Here is an 18,419-nt window from a genome sequence, read left to right on the forward strand (position 1 = left end):
CATCTGCTCCAGGGCCTGCCTGAGCACTGGGTTCCTCTGGGAGGAAGCCCGGCTGCCTTGCTGCCGGGGCGCGACGGGAGGGCAGGAAGCCTGGGTTCTATTTCTGCCTCTGACCTTGCAGCTACTGCTGCCTGCTCTCGCTGCCACCTGAGGTCCACACTGCATGGGCCCACACAGTGGGCAGCCCCTGGGATTATCCTGGGAGGCTCATCAGGTTGGGACCAGCCTGGCAAGTGCTGAGCTTCCCTGTACTGTCCTTTACTTCTTCCTGCCTCCTTTCCTGTTGAGCAGAGGGCCTAGTGTGGGAGCAAGTTTCCTCTCCTGGAAGCAACTGAGGGGCTTTGTGGGAGGATTCCAGCTCAGTGGTTCAAATCCCAGCTCCCCCGCATGCAGCTCCAAACCAATGACTCCCTCTCCCCCATCTATGGTACAATAGACTGCCTCTTCCTAAATTCTCAGCTAGTTCTGGCTCCCCTTACTCCCAGAGAGCATCCTGAACTTTCCTGAGCTGCCTCCAAGTTCCCTTCTATGGTCAGGTCTGAAGCTCCCGTCTGCTCCTTCCGGGAGAGCTTTCCCTGTCTGGCTCTGTCTCCTTTCACAGATGTGAAATGCAGCTGCTGTGGTGTTTTGATGGTCAGCTTCTTACAAATGAAGCCTCTAGCTAGCTTGTCCTTGCTGGCACCTCTCAGCTGACCCTGCATCTTCTCACCCTGGGGAGAGATTTGCAAACAAGGACAGGCTGGCATCTGGAAGGGTCTAAAGCCAAGGAGTCCCTGGGGGTCCAGACCCCTGGCACTACAGATGTGTGCTCTTGGCAGCTTTTCCCTGTTGAGTCTCACTTGGCTATTTCCTGTCCAGTCCTAAGCAGCCCCCATCCACCTCCCCCTTTTCTGGGAAAAAGCTCTAGCCTTTGCTTGCCACCAGGCATTTCCTTTCCAGACAGCACTGTGTGTGTGTTGGGGGGGGGGAGGTGGTCTCCTTCCTGGCCTCTGTAGCTTTGCTTGAATGGGGCGGAGGAGTGTGTAGCAGTAGCACAGTGACTCCCCTTACCGGGAAGGACCCAAACCTATCCCTTTCAAACTCCTTTTGCCCAAAGTTGATGCCCCTGCACCAGCCCTAGCCTCATACTCTCCCTGTGTCAGGGTCTGCCCCAAACCCATCCTCCAGCTAGCAGGAGCATTTCCCTTCACTCCTAGCCAGGGAAGGAGGCCAAACCCCTGGTCTTGTTCTTACTCTGTGACTATCAGAATCCCCTACTCATGCACAATCTTAATCAATCTGGATGACTCAGGAACTCTGAGAAGGGAACTAGGAATCAGTATTTTTATATTAGCCTTATTAGCTACACTCTTAATGCCAACCCATAGACATGGCCCAGAAGTCCTTGGTCACTGCTCAGAATGAGTACGGACCCGATGTCCTGTGGAGAGAAGGATCAGGAAGTGGCAGTACACTTGGGCTGTGTGGACAGGCAATAGGCCATGGTCATGTGTGGGCAGGGCAGGTCTTCCCCAAGGCTTAGGAGCCCTACAAACACAAAGTGATCAGTTGGTGCCCAGCTCCTGCCCCAGGAGCTCAGAGCCTGGGGAAGAAATGCTTGACTGTGTGGAGGAGGGACCCCTCCAAAACTAGTCATCACCAGGAAGAAATGCTGGGTCAATAGCTGAAGACACGTCATTCATTGATTGATCATAAGCTGAGGAAGTAGAGATGAGACTGTACCTTCCATGTACAGTCACAATGTGAGCCAGCAGGGCCTAGGACCCAGTACTCCAGAAAATGGTTGAGAAGAGTAAAGACCAAGACACTGTTTCTGTCTTGTCCCATTCAGCCCAGAGCTTCTGTAGCCAGCTCATTCTCCAGTCTAAGCTTGGAGGCCAGACCCAAGCAAGCAGGTAGAGCTGGGTAGAGGAGGGTTCCAGCCTGGGAACGAAGAGTTGGAGACAGTGGTTTTTGATTTCTGCCTGTGTCCTGATCTTCAGTGGCCCAAATCACTCCTTACCTCATTTTTTTTTTTTTTGCTGGTCATGGGGCCTGAACTCTGGACCTGGGCACTGTCCCTCAGCTCTTCAGCTCAAGCCTAGCACTCTACCACTTGAGCCACAGCGCCACTGCAGGCTTTTTCTGCTTATGTGGTGCTGAGGAATCGAACCCAGGGCCTCATGCCTGCAAGGCAAGTGCTCTACCACTGAGCCACCTTCCCAGCCCCACTCCTTACCTCTTATGTCCCCATCCAGTCACTCCTTATGTCCTGGGATGGCCTTTTCTTTCTCCATAGGAAAAGGACTTGTCATTTAGCAAAATGACATTGGGTGTTTTGTTTGGTGGGGTTTAAATTTTTTATTTTTAATTTTAGAAATTATCTTTAGGTTTTTGTTGTTGTTGTTGTTGTTGTTTTTGGGTCCGGTCGTGGGGCCTGAACTCTGGGCCTGGGCACTGTCCCTCAGCTCTTCAGCTCAAGACTAGCACTCTACCACTTGAGCCACAGCGCCACTTCCGGCTTTTTTTGCTTATGTGGTGCTGAGGAATTGAACCCAGGGCCTCAGGCATGCAAGGCAAGTGCTCTACCACTGAGCCAACTTCCCAGCCCCTGTTGTTGTTGTTTGTTTTTTGTTTTGGTGCCAGTCCTGTGTCTTGAATTCAGGGCCTTGGCATTGTCACTGAGCTTTTTTGCTCAAGACTGGCACTCTACCATTTGAGCCAGAGCTCCACTCCTGGGCTTTTTGGTGTTTAATTGGAGATATGAATCTCATGGACTTTCTTGCCCCACTGGCTTCAAACCACATCCTCAGAGCTCAGTTTCCTGAGTAGCTAGGATTACAGATGAGAGCCACTGGTAACTGGCTCGTTAAGTAGTTTTGCAAAACAGTTTCAATTCAGTATATCAGTTTGTGAGTATAATGGGCTTTTGGTTTACTCTCAGTGTTAGGAATTTGCACGGTTGGGCTCTGAGGCCTTCAAGGTCTAGGGGGATTTGGGGAAGCTGAGTCACAAATGGTGGTTCAACCCCAGTCTGCCTGTCTCAGCATACTAAATCTAACTTAACCCCTGGGGGGAGAATTATGGATCCTCCCTGAATTGAGGAGAAGGGAACTAGGGCTTGTCAGGAGCTGGACAGTGTGACTCAGAGGGCTGTCCTTTCCCACAGGTGACCCATGGGCTGAGGGCGTACGATGGCCTGTCTCTGCCTGAGGACACAGAGACCATCACAGCAGGACGGACAGGCTGGAGCTATTCGTACCTTTCTGATGATGAAGACTTGCTGGCTGATGATGCATCGGGCGGTGAGTAAGGGTCCCATGTGGGGAGTGAAGGGGGAGGGATATCTGTGGTTCTTCCCACTGGCCCTACAGCAGGCCCCATGAAGGTCACACCAGGCAGTGTTTCAGTAAGTGGGTTATGTGTCCTGAGGCCTGGTCCTGATGACCTTGGTGTGCTCTGCTCTGTGACGATCTTGAGCTGGCCATTGCTTCTCTCTGTGCCTGGCAGGGTATCATACAGAACAAACTGGACTACCCTTCTACCTCACCCTCCTTGTCTTTGCTTGGAGGCCAGGCTGGCCTGGCCACTCTATCCCACCCATCGATGGATCATCAGATCCCTAGAGTTTGAGGCCTCAGTCCACACCCTACCAGTGGAGGCTTCCACTCATACTGGCCAGCCCTCCCTAAGCATGGGGAAAGGTGACCAGTCTGTGTTTCATGGCCCTTCCCCACCATGTGCCAAGGACCCACAACACTTCTTTTGTCATTGTTGTTGTTGAATAAGTCTCTGTTGTTTACAGATGGCCTGGGCAGTGGAGACCTGGGTAGCGGGGACTTTCAGATGGGTAAGTTGCTACGGCCTTTCTACGAGTCCCCATCCTGACTCTCAGGGGAGCCCCAGAGCAGATCTCCTGGCCACAGAGACCCTCATTCTCCTGGGCTGAGGGCCTTGAGTGCTCCTGGGGTGCACTATAAGGAGACCTGGGAATGGACCCATAGCTGCCGGGTGGCCGTTTCGTAACTGGTTGGCAAGTCTCTGTAGTTAGAGGTGGTTGTGTACTTGCCTATTTCATAGGCACCAGGCACGGGGCAGAGGACCCTAAATGCCAGGCAGCCATTCTGTGTTCAGAGCAGCCTGGACCTCTCCAGGGCTGAGGTGCTTCCCTTCAGCTGGCCTAGCATGAGTATCCAAAAGCCATAGAATGGCATTCTGACTGGGTCAGTGTCGTAGCAGCCTGGTCCTGACCATGACCTGCAAGCACCTGGTCTAGGCCCCTGCCTAAGGCTCTCCCAGATGTTGGTCTTTGCAGGGCTGAGGGATGCCTGGCAGCCACATGGAGCCCTGAAGTGGAAGTGTCAGGTGGACCCATGAATATATGCCAGTCTCAAATCTGGCACAGCTAGCCAAGTGCCCTTGGGATATGCCCAGCCAGCTGGGCCATCTCAGCCCAGTATAGCAGGTACACCTCCCTAATGCCCAGGGTCTCAGTGTGTCCCTTGCCTGAGTCAAGCCTCTGAGATGGCTTCCTGTCCTTTTCCCTCAAGCAGAGCTGTGGTTCCTCTTGCTCTGCCTAGCCTTGCCCTAGCCCCTCTGGTGCAACCCCCCCACCCCTCCCACCCACCCCACCCCACCCCCGCCAGACAGCCATGGTTCTGCTACCTCTCCTCTCCTGTTTCTGCTGATCTGTCTCTTGTCTCTACATCTGTCTGATGGGGTCTGATACTCCCTATCTATCTCCGTCCCTGCCTCGTCTGCCCTGGTTCTGTTGTTCTCCCTTTTTCTTAGTTCAATTCTGCCTCCAGCTCTTTCCCTCTGCCTCTTAGCATTCCTCTTTCTCCCTGTTCTTTCTTGCTGTCTCTGTATATCAGTCTCTGAACTCCTCTGACTCAATATCACTGCCCCTCCTTCCCTCCCTGTCTCTGTCCCCACTGTAGTCTCAGGGCCATCCCTGGGCTGCCTTGCTGCAACTATTATAATGGTTTGGCAGTCAAACAAGGGATCTCCCCTCAGTCAGTGGCCAGGCCTGGGCCAGGTGAGAGCACTGTCTTCCCTCAGGCGTCCCCCACCACTTCCTCTCAGCTGGTCCTTTGCTATCCTTTCTCTCTTTTTCCCAGCTGGACCTTGTGACATGAATTACAAAGGAAGTTGAGGTACCTCTTCCTGCTGAGTCAGGCCAAGAGAGCCCTTGTCCCAGCTGTATCTGGGCTGTCAATCTAAACACAGTGGGTCAGGTCCCTGATGTTTCCCTCCCTCCACACCCCCCCGGGCAGGGGCAGGGTCAGGGCCAGAATGGGAGCCTGATAGTCTCCTCCAGACAGGCTGCTCATGGTCTATCTGAGAGACTAAGGGACAACCAGGGCTGGAGACATGGTCAAGGTGTGTTGGCGGAATCCTGCTGAACAGGAGTAGGCATCAGGTTTTGGTGGAGTGTCTACTCAGGACTAGGGCTGAACCACTGTGTGTTTCTCACCACCCTCTGAGGTGCAGCGTAGCTGCAAGCCTCCTTTCTATCCTTCCCCTGGCCTCAAGTGAATACTCCAGATAGGCTGAGAAGGAGGCCAGGAGCAAAAGGGCCAGGGCAGGCCCCAGAAGGCCCCTTCCCTAGGCAGATTCACCCTTTCCAGCTGCCCAAGCCTCTAGGTACCAGCACATGGCCACATGTCAGGCTGATGACCCAGGGTGCTTGCTTTGGCCTGCCTTTGGTCTGGAAGAGGGAGTAGGGTCAGGTTGGAAGGTCCTAGCCCTTCCCAGGCCCTACTAGAAAGGAGCTTTGTAGAGATCTGGCCCCTCTCTGGAAGTGGGCACATTCCTGGGCAGAGGCCTGGCCTCCTTGCCCGTGCTGGGCTGTGGGCTGAGGCCAGGGGCTGGGGTTGGGGGTTCTCAATGGGCCTCTGTGCTGATTCACAAGGGGCCTCTGTAGCAGAGCCCACGGCCCCACACTCAGCCCACAGGGCCCCACCTACCCAAGCACCCAAGAGCCCAGCCTAAGCTGGTCACTGTGTTTCAAAGCAGGCACTCACAAGCACCCTTTCTCAGAGTAGGAGTTCGTTCCTATGCCCAGCTTAGCACCCTCAGGGCCCTTTTAGTCTAAGCCACAGGCTGGATGCCTGTGTAGCTCTGGCCTGACAGTAAGATGGAAGGCACTCCCTGCTCTGTCACCTCCACCCTGGTATTTGGTCTCATGGCCTTTGCATTACTGGTCCTCTGCTGGAATGCTTTCTCCCAGATACTTTCTGTGGCTCAACCCCTTCCTTCAGATCACCATCAAAGAGAGCCCTTCCCTGGGCCCCTGTGGGAAACACCACCTGCCCGACCCCAGCAGCCCCTTCCCCCAGCCCTCCTTATCTGTCCCCTCCCCCCAATAGAAAATGATCTCCACTGGGACACAAATTGTCATTTGTGGAGTTCACTGCTCCAAGAACATGACCTGGCACACAGACTGGTTTGGGGAATGAGTATTGCTCTTAGATGAGAAGAAATAATAAGAAGAAATAGTGGGGTTTGTCCTAAAGACCAGAGTTAGTCATTACAATCAACTTTGTACTCCACTGTGTACTGGTCACTTTTGTAAGCCTTTACTTTCATGAACTTGTTGATCTCTTACCACAGCCTGCAGGGATGGGCACTACTCTTTTTTTTTTTTCCAGTCCTGGGCTTGAACTCAAGGCCTAGGCACTGTCCCTAAGCTGCATTTGTTCAAGGTTAGCACTCTACTACTTGAGCCACAGTGCCACTTCTGGCTTTTCCTGTGTATGTAGTACTGAAGAACTAAACCCAGGGCTTCGTACATGCTAGGCAAGCACTCTACCACTAAGCCACATTCCCAGCCCATGGGCACTACTCTTATCCCTAGGTTACGTACAGGTGAAGACACCAAAGCTCAGACAGGCAGATGAGTTGTCCCAGGTCACCATCTATCCCAGGTCTGCTCCATAGGCTGAGCTGTTGGACACTAGACGACACTACCTACATAGGGTGAACAGCTACAGCAGGTTGCACCTGCTCTATGCCAGGCTGTGCAATATACAGTCTGACATGTTAAACCCCTTTGTAACTCACATTAACTGCCTATCGTGTATACTTTATTTCATAAACATTATGAATTTGTGTTTTGTGTGTGTGTGACTGGAATTTGAACTCAGAGCCTTGGCACTTACTAGGCAGGCCATATTCCCCATCCAACATTGTGACACTCAAAGTCTAAAGATATTTTGAGTATATAGGAGCTCAAGAGATGATTGGGGGTGTGCAAGTGTATATATATGTGTGTGTGTGTGTGTATGTGTTGTATGTGTGTATGTGTGTGTGTGCATGCATGTGTGTGCGTGCATGTGTGCGTATGTGCATTCTACAGTCCCTGTATACTCAACTCAGGCCAGGATGGCATCTATGCACGGGGAGCAGGCATAGAAGTCCAGAGTCATTTACTCCACAACTCAGTACAGTAAATGCAGTTGAGCCCACATTTTACCAAGGAGGAAAGAGTAATGCAGAGAGGTGAACAGTACCTGAGTGTGGCTGACTCAAGGCTAGCATTGTCACTGTGTTGCTCTGTGGTCCAGGTGTAAGCAAAGAGGTCTGGGCCATCTAGTAGGGTGGAAAGGTCTCTGCCAGGAAAGCAGAGGCACTGTGGAGCCCAGCAGGGGGCTCTCAGGTCCTGTTGGGGTGACTCAGGGAGTTTTCTTGGAGGAGGTAATGGCAGAGCTAGGTTCTGAGTAGGAACTGGCTGGGGAAGCAGGTCCACTGTGTGTTGTGATGAGTCCTGTAAAGGGCACACAGGTATGTCAGCCTCCTGAGACTATTGCTCCATTCCCACCCATCAGTCCATCTGCCTGAAAGCACTACCTGCCATCCTCACTCCAACCTCTTTTCCACAGTGTATTTCCGGGCCCTGGTAAATTTCACTCACTCCATTGAGTACAGTCCTCAGCTAGAGGATGCAGGCTCCAAGGAGTTCCGAGAGGTGTCAGATGCTGTGGTGGACAAGGTATACTGGCGGGGGGTTCAAAGTGCTGCCAGCATGATATGGGGTGTGGGGAGTTATCAGGGGCTGATGGTTCTATGTCTCCCCAGCTGGAGTCGGAGTACTTGAAGATTCCCGGAGACCAGGTTGTTAGTGTGGTGTTCATCAAGTGAGACATATCCCTTGCGGACTGGGGAGGGGCTGGGGCCACCTGGAGGGGACCAGCTTGGATACCAAGAGGACAGGGAGAGAAGTGGATGAGATGAATCACTGGAGAATGGGGAATTGGAGGCAGGATAATCTGGCCCTTAAATGGTCTTGGCTCTCTGGGAGCAGTGCCTCAGCATTGGGGTAGGAGCCTAGTAAAAGAGCTGAGAAAACACTGGCTTTCTCCCCCTTCTCTCTGCCTGTCCCTACCTTGTCTAGGGAGCTGGATGGCTGGGTCTTTGTGGAGCTGGATGTGGGCTCCGAAGGAAACGCAGATGGAGCTCAAATTCAGGAAGTGCTGCACACGGTTGTGTCCCGGGGCTCCATTGGCTCCTATGTCACCTCCCCCCAGGGGTTCCAGTTCCGACGGCTGGGGACAGGTGAGCTCATCCCAAGGCCCGGGTCACCTCCAGTTTGTCAGACTGCAGTGGGGCCCTTTTCAGTGTCTCTACCATGAGATGGTGCTAGCTTGGGTTTGCACACCATGGGGACCAGGGAGCTTACTGACCAGGGAGCCTGTGTCTGCCTGCCCAGCACTATGAAGCCTTGGCTTGTGTAAAGCCAAACAGCTCCTGCTGACAAGTACCCATTATTAGACCCGACATCTGCCCTCCATGTAGACCTCAGTACTTTGACAACAGCTACCGCTTCACTTCTTTGTGTAGGGATTCCAAGGTCCTAAGACTTGCATTCAGGAACAACCAACAGTGGTTTCCTGAGCACTAAGTGTATGCCAGGCCCTCTGCTGGGACCTGACATCCAGCTTCCTATTCAGGTGCCCCATGATGGCCACATAGGAGATGTATTCCTCTTTTCTTCAAGAGGAGAGAACCAAAGCCCCAAAAGGAAGCATGGCTGTCATACTTGCATGGGCCAGACCATGGGAAAGGCAGAATGTAAACCAGACTGGCTGGCCTAGGACCTGTGATGCGATAAGAAAAGAGAACAGCATACCGGCCCAAAGTCACACCACTGTTAGAATAGAAGCCTGGCCTTTGTGCTCAGGCCCACCCCAGGTTTCTTGTCACTTATCCCTCCATCCCTGATATTGGCTGCCTGAGTATTTCTTCTCTAGGTCAGTTCTAGTTCATGGCTCAGCCCCATCTGCATCTCAGCTCTCTCTGTGTCAAGGCCCCAACATGTCATTTTTTGTGCTTCTAACTCAGTGGAAACCAGAACAGAACAAATGCCATCCCTCCAATGTAATCTAATCAGGAAAGTAATAGTGAACTTATGGCCTCATAAAACTTTATTAATGCACCCAAACATCAGCAACCTTGGGCTGGGAAGGTGGCTCAGTGGTAGAGTGCTTGCCTTGCATGCATGAGGCCCTGGGTTCGATTCCTCAGCACCACATACGCAGAAAAAGCTGGAAATGGCACTATGGCTCAAGTAGTAGAGCGCTTGCCTGGAGCTGAAGAGCTGAGGGACAGTGCCCAGGCCCAGAGTTCAGGCCCCATGACTGCCAAAATAAAAAACAAAAACCAAAAACCAAAGATCAGCAACCTTTATTGGTGCCCACAGACCCAGGTCTAAAAGATTGTTAGGGGCTCAACCATCTGGTCGTATTTTCAATGAGTCTCCTGACTAGGGAAGCTGGGGCAGGCTTGGCTCCCCACTCAGGTCGGAGGAGGCATGGTTGCTGACCACCCCTTCCTTTCCAGCACAGACCCCCCCAACGCCCCCAGCTTCTGTGGGGGTCGCAGTGACATCAGGTGAGAGAGTGAGCCCAGTTGAGGTCCAGTGGCTTTTCCAGAGGACATAATGGGTGGAGAAAAGAAGGACATAAGCCAGTTGTCCAGGCACAGCCTGCAGGCTGCCTTCTTTCTCCTCCTTGTCCTCCCTGGGCCCAGCTGAAATCTGCACGTGTGTGAAATGGTGGCTGCATGCATGTGGCATGTCACCTGTATATAGGTCTGTGGAAGAGGCAGCGAGGCCACTGTCACGAGCCCCCTGCTCTGTGTGTGCTGTGGGTGTGTCTGCCAAGTGCAGCTTGTGCTTGCTATGTCTGCCACAGTGACCCAAAATAAGCCATGCACTGCCTGTGCCATCTGCCATACCTCCAGCTACCTGGTCCCTACCACCTCTGACTCCTACCAACCTCTTAGTGCCCCAGGTGCCCAGGGTCTGCACAGAGGCTGAGTTTGCCTGCCACAGTCACAATGAATGTGTGGCCCTGGAGTATCGCTGCGACCGGAGGCCTGATTGCAGGGACATGTCTGATGAGCTTGATTGCGGTGAGGGGCACAAGCAGCGGTGGGTGCCAGGGGTGTGGTCTATGCCTGGGTCTCAAAGTTGTCTGGGCTCTGAGAGTTGGGAGCAGGCAGAGGACTCTGAGGAGGGTTGGGGTGGAGAAGGGGGACAATAGAGGCAGGACCGGTGAGTTGACAGAGCCTGGGGTGTACAGGAGGGCTGGGGAGCAGGGGACAAGGGGGGAGAGTCATCACTCTGCTAAACATTGGTGCCCCTGCCCACAGAGGATTCAGTCCCTGAGCTCGCCTCCCTGCCACCCTCTGGAGTGGAGACGTCACCTCCTCCAGTCTGGCCAGACACCATAACTACACTGCCAACACCAGTTGTGCCCAGGCCCCAGCCTCTGTTCCCTGATTCAAGAGGGCTCAGACCTTGTGGGCCCCAGGAGGCCATGTGCCACAGCGGCCACTGCATCCCCAAAGACTACCTCTGTGATGGGCAAGAGGACTGCAAGGACGGCAGTGATGAGCTGGACTGCGGTGAGCACCACACAACTTAGGGGTGCTGGGGACTGACTTTCTGGCCAGTGGAGAGCCAGCCACGATGAACCTTATCTGGTCCCCACAGGGCCCCCTCAGCCCTGTGAGCCCAATGAGTTTGCCTGTGGAAATGGCCACTGCGCCCTCAAGCTATGGCGCTGTGATGGCGACTTCGACTGCAAGGACCAGACAGACGAGGCCGACTGCCGTGAGTGTCCCTATATCCCAGTGGTGGCCCTGTCCTGCCCGGCTGCTGCTCCTGCCCCTTCTTGGGCAGGTATGCTGGACTCTCTGGTTGGATGTGGGGGGTCTTGGAGACAGATACCAAGGTGCATCAGAACTACCTTCATAGCAGCCGTTGGCTATACTCCCTGGCTCCATGGCCTGTTGTCTTTGCCTTTCATGTTTCTAAGCACTATCCTTTGCTTAGGTGGGGATCAGATGACTTGATATACTTGGTACTATGTTAATGGAATGTGTGCATGAGTCTAAGCCTTACTCCAGGGACTGTTCTCTAACAGAATGTCAGAGGTTGGGTGCTTTAGAAGCAATAGAAGTTTATTGGGATGGGTTGGGCCTGGTTAGTATTTCACTAGGAGAAATAATTATTTGACTTATGTTCTGGAGGCTGAGTAATCTAAGGTGGAAGTGCTGTGTCTAGTGAGGGCCTCCAGGCTAGATCACAACTTGATAGAAGGCATTGCATTGGCTAGACAGAGTAAGGAAGGAGTGAAACCATCATTTTTATTAGAAACCTGCTCCCCTGATAGCAGCATTAATGCACAGATGAGGCAGAGCCCTTGGACCTAATCATCTGTTAAAGCTCCCACATCTCAACACTGTTGCATTGGAAATTAGGTTGCCAGCCCATGGATGTTGGGAAACACATTCAAACCATACCATGAGCCTAGAAGGTTTTCTTCTATACCCAGTTCTGAGTTGTTAGTTCTTCATCAACTTAGCTCTTCATCCATCTCTCAGTCTCATCTAATCATCCATTAAATGATCCATCCACCCTCCCATTCATTCAGTCATCCATTTATCCATTACCCGGCCCTTTATCCCTTTTCAGTCCATAATCATTCAGTCATCCACCTACCCATTCACCCAGTATATCTTCCTTCCTTTCTTCTATCCATCCATCATCTATCTACTCAGCTCTTCCTCTAGCTATCCACCCATCTGTCCAGATCTCTCTCCACCCATACACTAGCATGCTTCTTTCCTGCCATACATCTGTCCATTGCACACCCATCTATCCATCTTTTCAATGCTTTTTTTTGGACATTGTGGATACTATGGCCAATGAAAAGAGGGAATCTGGAGAGTCAGATCACGTCAGGTAGCATCCTATCCAGTGAGGCAAAGCCTGGGCTCGGCAGTCTGAGACTGAGGATAATCTTTAAAGCCATCCCTCTATAGACACGGGCCCTGTATCTGGATAGGTGGGACATTTCCACTGTTCGCTGGTCTAGCTCCTCCTTGCTTTCCATCGTCTTCCCATGGCTCTCAACTTGTCTGATGGCATCAGCCCCAAGGAAGAGAGACTTTGAGTAGTTCTTCCCAAAGGTCTCTGCTGGGGAAGAGACAAGGAAGGCCAAGCCCTGTTGACAGAACACAGGGGAGAATGGACATGAAGCCGCCTGGCCATGGGAGAAGGGAAATCTCTGAGCTGTGTCAGCAAATACTGAATCTAATTCCTTGCAGCACCAACTCTGGGTGTGTGGCTTTCACTCCCCCACTGGGCTTCTTTGTCAATGTCTGGCTCTCAGGCTTGGTCTCTTGAGGGAAAATGTTGGTTACCCACTGCTAGAGAGGCCTGACAGGAGCAGGCTTGGTGCCAGGCCAGCCCCAGAGCTCTGATCTGGTGCCACCCTGGTGAGTGAGCATAGAATACAGAGCACGGAACCCACAGGAGGGGCTGGGCTATTACAGTCCTTTGCTAGGCCCGTCCAATAGAGAGAGTGATACAGGTGTTTGCCTTCTACAGACACCAGCACCTTTGGCTGTGCCTGTGACAGGGTTCTCTAATTCTGGCTACATGTGTGAGGGGCAGTGCTTTAGTCCGTTTTCGTTACTCTAATAAAATACCCAGGGTAAACTAGCTTATAGTTTGGAAGGCTGAGAGTCCAAACAGCATCTCACAGGTTTAGGTAAGGGATCCTCCCTCCCCCCTCCCCCATTACCTCATGACACATGGCAGTGGCAGAAGCACTAGGAGAGGAAGAGGATACTTAATCTCATTTATTCTTTGTGTGTATGTATGTAGTACTGAGGTTTGAATTCAGGGCCTCCACTTGCTAGGCAGTTTCTCTATCACTTGAGCCATGCCACTAGCCCTTTCGTCTTGACACAGGAAGTCTGACAGAGACAGGGATTCCACCCACAGCCCCTCCATGGGTCCATATCCAATGACCCAGGGACTTTCTAATAGGCCCAAACTTGTTTTTATTTTTAAACTGGTATTGAGCCAGGCGCTGGTGGCTCACGCCTGTAATCCTAGCTACTGAGGAGGCTGAGATCTGAGGATCACGGCTCAAAAGCCAGCCCGGGCAAGGAAAGTCCGTGAGACTCTTATCTCCAATAAGCCACCAGAAAACCAGAAGTGGCGCCAGCCTGGGCAGGAAAGTCAACAAGATTCCATGTCCAAAATAACCACCAAAAAGCCAGTGGCTCAAGTGGAAGAATAGCAGCCAAGTAAGCAAGCTGAGCAACTTTGAGGCTCCTGAGTTCAAATTCAATACCAGTTTATTTTTTATTTATTTATTTTGTCGGTCATGGGTCTTGAACTCTAGGCCTAGGCGCTGTCCCTCAGCTCTTCAGCGCAAGGCAAGTCCTCTTCTACTTGAGCCACAGTGCCACTTCCAGTTTTCTGGTAGTTAATTGGAGATAAGAGTCTCACAGACATTCCTGCTGGGGCTGACTTTAAAGGCAATCCTCAAATCTCAGCCTCCTGAGTAGCTAGGATTATAGGTGTGAGCCACCTGTGCCTGGCTGGGCCCACTTTTTAAGGGTCTCACCACATGACCATGTGGGACCAAGCTCCCAATACAAAGACCCTTGGGGGACAAACAACACCCTAGCTACAGCAGATAGATTGACCCTGTCCCTATAGCTGTCACATGCCAAGTAGAGCTGTATTTTGGGGGTTGAAGGAGTGATTGGGGGACAGGTAGTGTTTGACAGCAGACAGGTGACTGTGTCACACCAGGTGTGGTGGCACAGACAATGTTGTGGCAACCGTGGTTGGGCCTGATGAATGACCCTGGTGAAGGTGGTAGTGGACTGTTGGAGGTGGCAAGAAGAGAAGCGTAGGTGGTCCTACAGTCAGGGTCCCAGTGCCCACTCTACCTGGCTTTGCCCCCAGCCACCAAGCAACCTGAGGAAGTGTGCGAGCCCACACAGTTCCGCTGTGTCTCCACCAACCTATGCATCCCAACCAGCTTCCAATGTGACGAGGAGAGCGACTGCCCTGACCGCAGTGATGAGTTTGGCTGCAGTAAGCTGGGGGGAGGTGGGGGGTGGCCCAATGTGAGCAGCTCTGGACGGGGCCTCACTGGCTTCTCCCCCATCTCAGCTCCTACTCTCTCCTGCCTGGGGGAAGGGGTCCTTCTTGCCCTGCCCTGCTCTGCCTCTCAGACCTTTCTCATTCCTGCTTTGGTCTTCCCCAGTGCCTCCACAGGTGGTGACCCCTCCCCAGGAGTCCATCCAGGTTTCCCGAGGCCAGACAGTGACCTTCACCTGTGTGGCCATTGGTGTCCCCACCCCTATCATCAACTGGAGACTCAACTGGGGCCACATTCCCTCAAATTCCAGGTGTGACCCAGGCCCGGGTAGAGGGTGGTGAGAATGTGGAAGAGCTCAGCTGGTGGCACAGGCTGAGCCTGACCCTGAGCCACTACTGCCTTGGGGCCCATCAGGGTGACAATGACCAGCGAGGGTGGCCGCGGCACACTGACTATCCGTGACGTGAAAGAGGCAGACCAGGGAGCCTACACCTGCGAGGCTATGAATGCACGGGGCATGGTATTCGGCATTCCTGATGGCGTGCTGGAGCTCGTCCCGCAGCGAGGTGGGCTGGCAGGGGGTGGGCACTGGCTGGGGAAGGAGCATAGCTGTCTGCTGGAGGATGACCACAGCTCCTGCTGCCCATAGGTCCCTGCCCTGACGGGCACTTCTACCTGGAGGACAGTGCCTCCTGCCTGCCCTGCTTCTGCTTCGGAGTCACCAGCATGTGCCAGAGCAGCCGCCGCTTCCGGGACCAGATCCATTTGCGCTTCGATCGGCCCGAGGACTTCAAGGGTGCGCTGGGCAGGGGGCAGATGCTATGGATGGGGGAGGTGGGCACCAGGCTCCAGGGAACTCAAAGAGAGGACAGGCATAAGAGGACAGCATGTACTAGTTTGGGACCACTGGAGGGGAGGGAGACAGGGTTGCAGAGAAACAGCTCTATTGGAAAAGCATTTCTGGGGAAAACTTGTTATGCCAGTATTGGGTCTAGAACTGAGGGCCTTGGAGCTGTCCCTTAGCTTTTTCACTCTAGATTGGCAGTCTACTACTTGAGCCATAGCTCCACTTTTGGCTTCTTCATGGTTTATTACAGGTAAGAGACTCATTGACTTTCCTGCCCAGACTGGTATTTGTTTGTTTGCCAGTTGTGGGGCCTGAACTCTGGGCCTGGATGCTGTCCTTCAGCTCTTCAGCTCAAGACTAGTGCTCTACCACTTGAGCCACAGTGCCACTTCCGGCTTTTTCTGCTTATGTGGTGCTAAGGAATCAAACCCAGGGCCTCATGCATGCAAAGCAAGCACTCTACCACTGAGCCACCTTCCCAGCCACCCTCCCCCCTCCCCCCCGGACTAGTTTTGAACCACAGTCCTCAGATCTCAGCCTCCTGAATGGCTAGGACTACAGGTGCAAGCTACTAGAACCCAGCTAAGGGAAAACATTTTTAGGAGAAGCCAAATACATTTGGCACTTTCCTGCTTCGGTTCATAAAGAGTACAGACCTGATTTTGTCTCTTCTTGCCTGTGTGCCTTTTGCCAACTTACTGTCTTGCGTCTCAGTTTGTCCATCTTTCAAATGGAATGAGTCAATATGATGGCTCATACCTGCAGTCCCAGCTACTTAGTAGACTGAGGCAGGAGGATCTTGTTCAAGGGTAGCCATAGTGAGATCTTGTCTCAAAAAGAGTAATTAAGGGCTAGGAATGTATCTTCGTGGTAGAGTGCTTATTTAGTATGGATGAAACCCTGGGTTCAATTTCCTCAGTACCACACTAACAGAAAAAGCTGGAAGTGGTGCTGTGGCTCAAGTGGTAGAGTGCTAGCCTTGAGCAAAAGAAGCTCAGGGACAGTGCACAGGCTGTGAGTTCAAGCCTTAGGACTGGCAGGAAAAAAAAAAAGAGTAATTAAGCTGGGCGCTGATAGCTCATATCTATAATCCTTACCTATTGAGGAGGTTGAGATCTGAGGATGACAGTTTGAAACCAACCCAGAGGAAAGTCTAGGAGACTCTTATTTCTAATTAACCAGCACAAAGCTGGAAGTGGAGATGTGGCTCAACTGGTAAGAGTTCCAGCTTTGAGAGAAAAAAATCAAGGGAAAGGAAAAGGCCTTGAGTTCAAGTGCCAGCACACACACACACACACACACACACACACACACACACACACTAGTAATAATAAATATATTTATTTACTCACTGAAATGCAGATTCAATACTACCTCCCTCCTAGGTTTTTGATCAGGATTAATAGGTGTACCTAAGCCACTCAGAGCAGTGCTGAGTCCCAGTAATTTTCTCAGTCTTTGGATTGTCTAGGTCTTTCTTTTTTTTCCCAAATGTTGAGGCCAGTGAGAGGCTCCCATCTTCTCTGGCTCTGGGAAGAGAACAAAGGGCAGCTAAGAGGATGCTCACCCCCATGCCATGAGGACTGGTTCACATACCAGGGCCATCATTTGCCACCTGCCACTGGGCAACTTCTCTTGATTTTTCCCTTCATCATAGAGAAGTTTAGCAGCAAGGGCTCTGCTCCTTGTGCAGGAAAAAGCCTTTACCCAGTGGGTCTCCCTAGCTACACTTCGTTGGTCAAGGAACCACAAAATAGCCTGTAGGAAACTCAATCACCTCTCAAAATTATTCTCTCATGTATTTTGAATCTTAATGGCTGACAATCCAGGAAGCTCTTAGCAAACAAAAGGCTCTGAGAAATCCTGCTGCCACAAATCCCCTAACTTCTCCTCTAACCTGTGGTCCCTAACAGGGCTTCCAGCCATCAACCTACAGCATTGTCTTTCCCCAGACCATACTCAAAAAATCAGGAGGACAAACATGACTAGGAAGAGAAAGATCTGCTGCTTCTTAACAGAGAGAGAGAGAGAGTCAGACAGACAGACTGACTGACTGACTGACATACAGACCATGGTTTTCTCTAAATGAGCTTTCCCCATAACCTTCTACCATTCTGAATCCTGCTGCTCAGGGCTGGTGCTCCAGCGGGCACATGGCGAGAGCCTCACCCCTCCTTCTGTCCCTGCAGGTGTGAATGTGACGATGCCCACCCAGCCCGGCATGCCACCCCTCTCCTCCACTCAGCTGCAAATCGACACAGTCCTGCAGGAGTTCCAGCTCGTTGACCTGTCCCGCCGCTTCCTTGTCCACGATTCTTTCTGGGCTCTGCCTGAGCAGTTTTTGGGCAATAAGGTGAAGTCAGCTGCCACTCTGAGTGGGAATGAACCTCTGCACTCCGGACCTGCACAGGCATTATGCTCTGTGTGTTCAGGAGCTGCATGCAAAGGGCAGTCACAGCTCTAGGGAAAGGTGTTCTACCTTGGAGGCAACAGCACAACCTCTGCCTGCTGCCCATCCCTCCTCCAGAGAGCCCTCTCTGATCACCCCAGTACTTTGGGCTGAGTTAAGTGTCCCACCCTGGCCTCCTGTGCACAGCATTATATATTCTCTGCCATGGATTGGGCTCCCTCAGTGCCAGGCAGAGTACTAGGTGGGCATCGTGTGTCTCTGCTGTCTTCCCTGATCACCCCATGTTGGCCAGGTGGACTCCTATGGTGGCTCGCTGCGCTACAAGGTACGCTATGAGCTGGCGCGTGGCCCGCTGGAGCCAGTGCAGAAGCCCGATGTAGTCCTTGTGGGTGCTGGATATCGCCTACTCTCCCGAGGCCATATGCCCACCCAACCGGGAACTCTGAACCAGCGCCAGGTCCAGCTCTCAGAGGTAGGAGGTGCCTGGGCTTAGAGGCCTGGTGGGGATGCAGACTGAGAAGGCACTGACGTGGGGTGCTCCCGGTCCACCACAGGAGCACTGGGTGCACGAGTCCGGCCGGCCGGTGCAACGCGCCGAGATTCTGCAGGTACTGGCGAACCTGGAGGGTGTGCTCATCCAGATAGTGTACAATGCCAAGATGGCCAGTGTGGGGCTGAGTGACATCACCATGGACACCACTGTAACCCACACCACCACCCATGGCCATGCCCATAGTGTGGAGGAGTGCAGGTACCTGACCCAGGAGGG

At 52.6% G+C, this 18,419-nt stretch overlaps 1 protein-coding gene across 1 annotated transcript in view; it reads left to right on the plus strand.

Annotated features, from left to right (window-relative positions):
• The window catches only part of Hspg2 (heparan sulfate proteoglycan 2), a 73,457-nt gene that overhangs the window by 3,189 nt on the left and 51,849 nt on the right, over window positions 1–18,419 (plus strand). Inside the window, exons 2-16 of the mRNA XM_013032545.1 lie at window positions 3,149–3,284; window positions 3,785–3,829; window positions 7,863–7,972; window positions 8,059–8,117; window positions 8,375–8,535; window positions 10,264–10,392; window positions 10,633–10,887; window positions 10,976–11,095; window positions 14,255–14,386; window positions 14,559–14,703; window positions 14,808–14,959; window positions 15,043–15,189; window positions 17,430–17,593; window positions 17,943–18,122; window positions 18,205–18,401. Of these exons, the coding sequence (XP_012887999.1) occupies window positions 3,149–3,284; window positions 3,785–3,829; window positions 7,863–7,972; window positions 8,059–8,117; window positions 8,375–8,535; window positions 10,264–10,392; window positions 10,633–10,887; window positions 10,976–11,095; window positions 14,255–14,386; window positions 14,559–14,703; window positions 14,808–14,959; window positions 15,043–15,189; window positions 17,430–17,593; window positions 17,943–18,122; window positions 18,205–18,401 (2,132 nt within the window). The remainder of the gene's footprint in view (window positions 1–3,148; window positions 3,285–3,784; window positions 3,830–7,862; window positions 7,973–8,058; window positions 8,118–8,374; window positions 8,536–10,263; window positions 10,393–10,632; window positions 10,888–10,975; window positions 11,096–14,254; window positions 14,387–14,558; window positions 14,704–14,807; window positions 14,960–15,042; window positions 15,190–17,429; window positions 17,594–17,942; window positions 18,123–18,204; window positions 18,402–18,419) is intronic.

The sequence above is a fragment of the Dipodomys ordii genome, unplaced genomic scaffold, assembly GCF_000151885.1.
Source record: "Dipodomys ordii isolate 6190 unplaced genomic scaffold, Dord_2.0 Scaffold6, whole genome shotgun sequence".
In the NCBI taxonomy this organism is placed as follows: Eukaryota; Metazoa; Chordata; class Mammalia; order Rodentia; family Heteromyidae; genus Dipodomys; species Dipodomys ordii.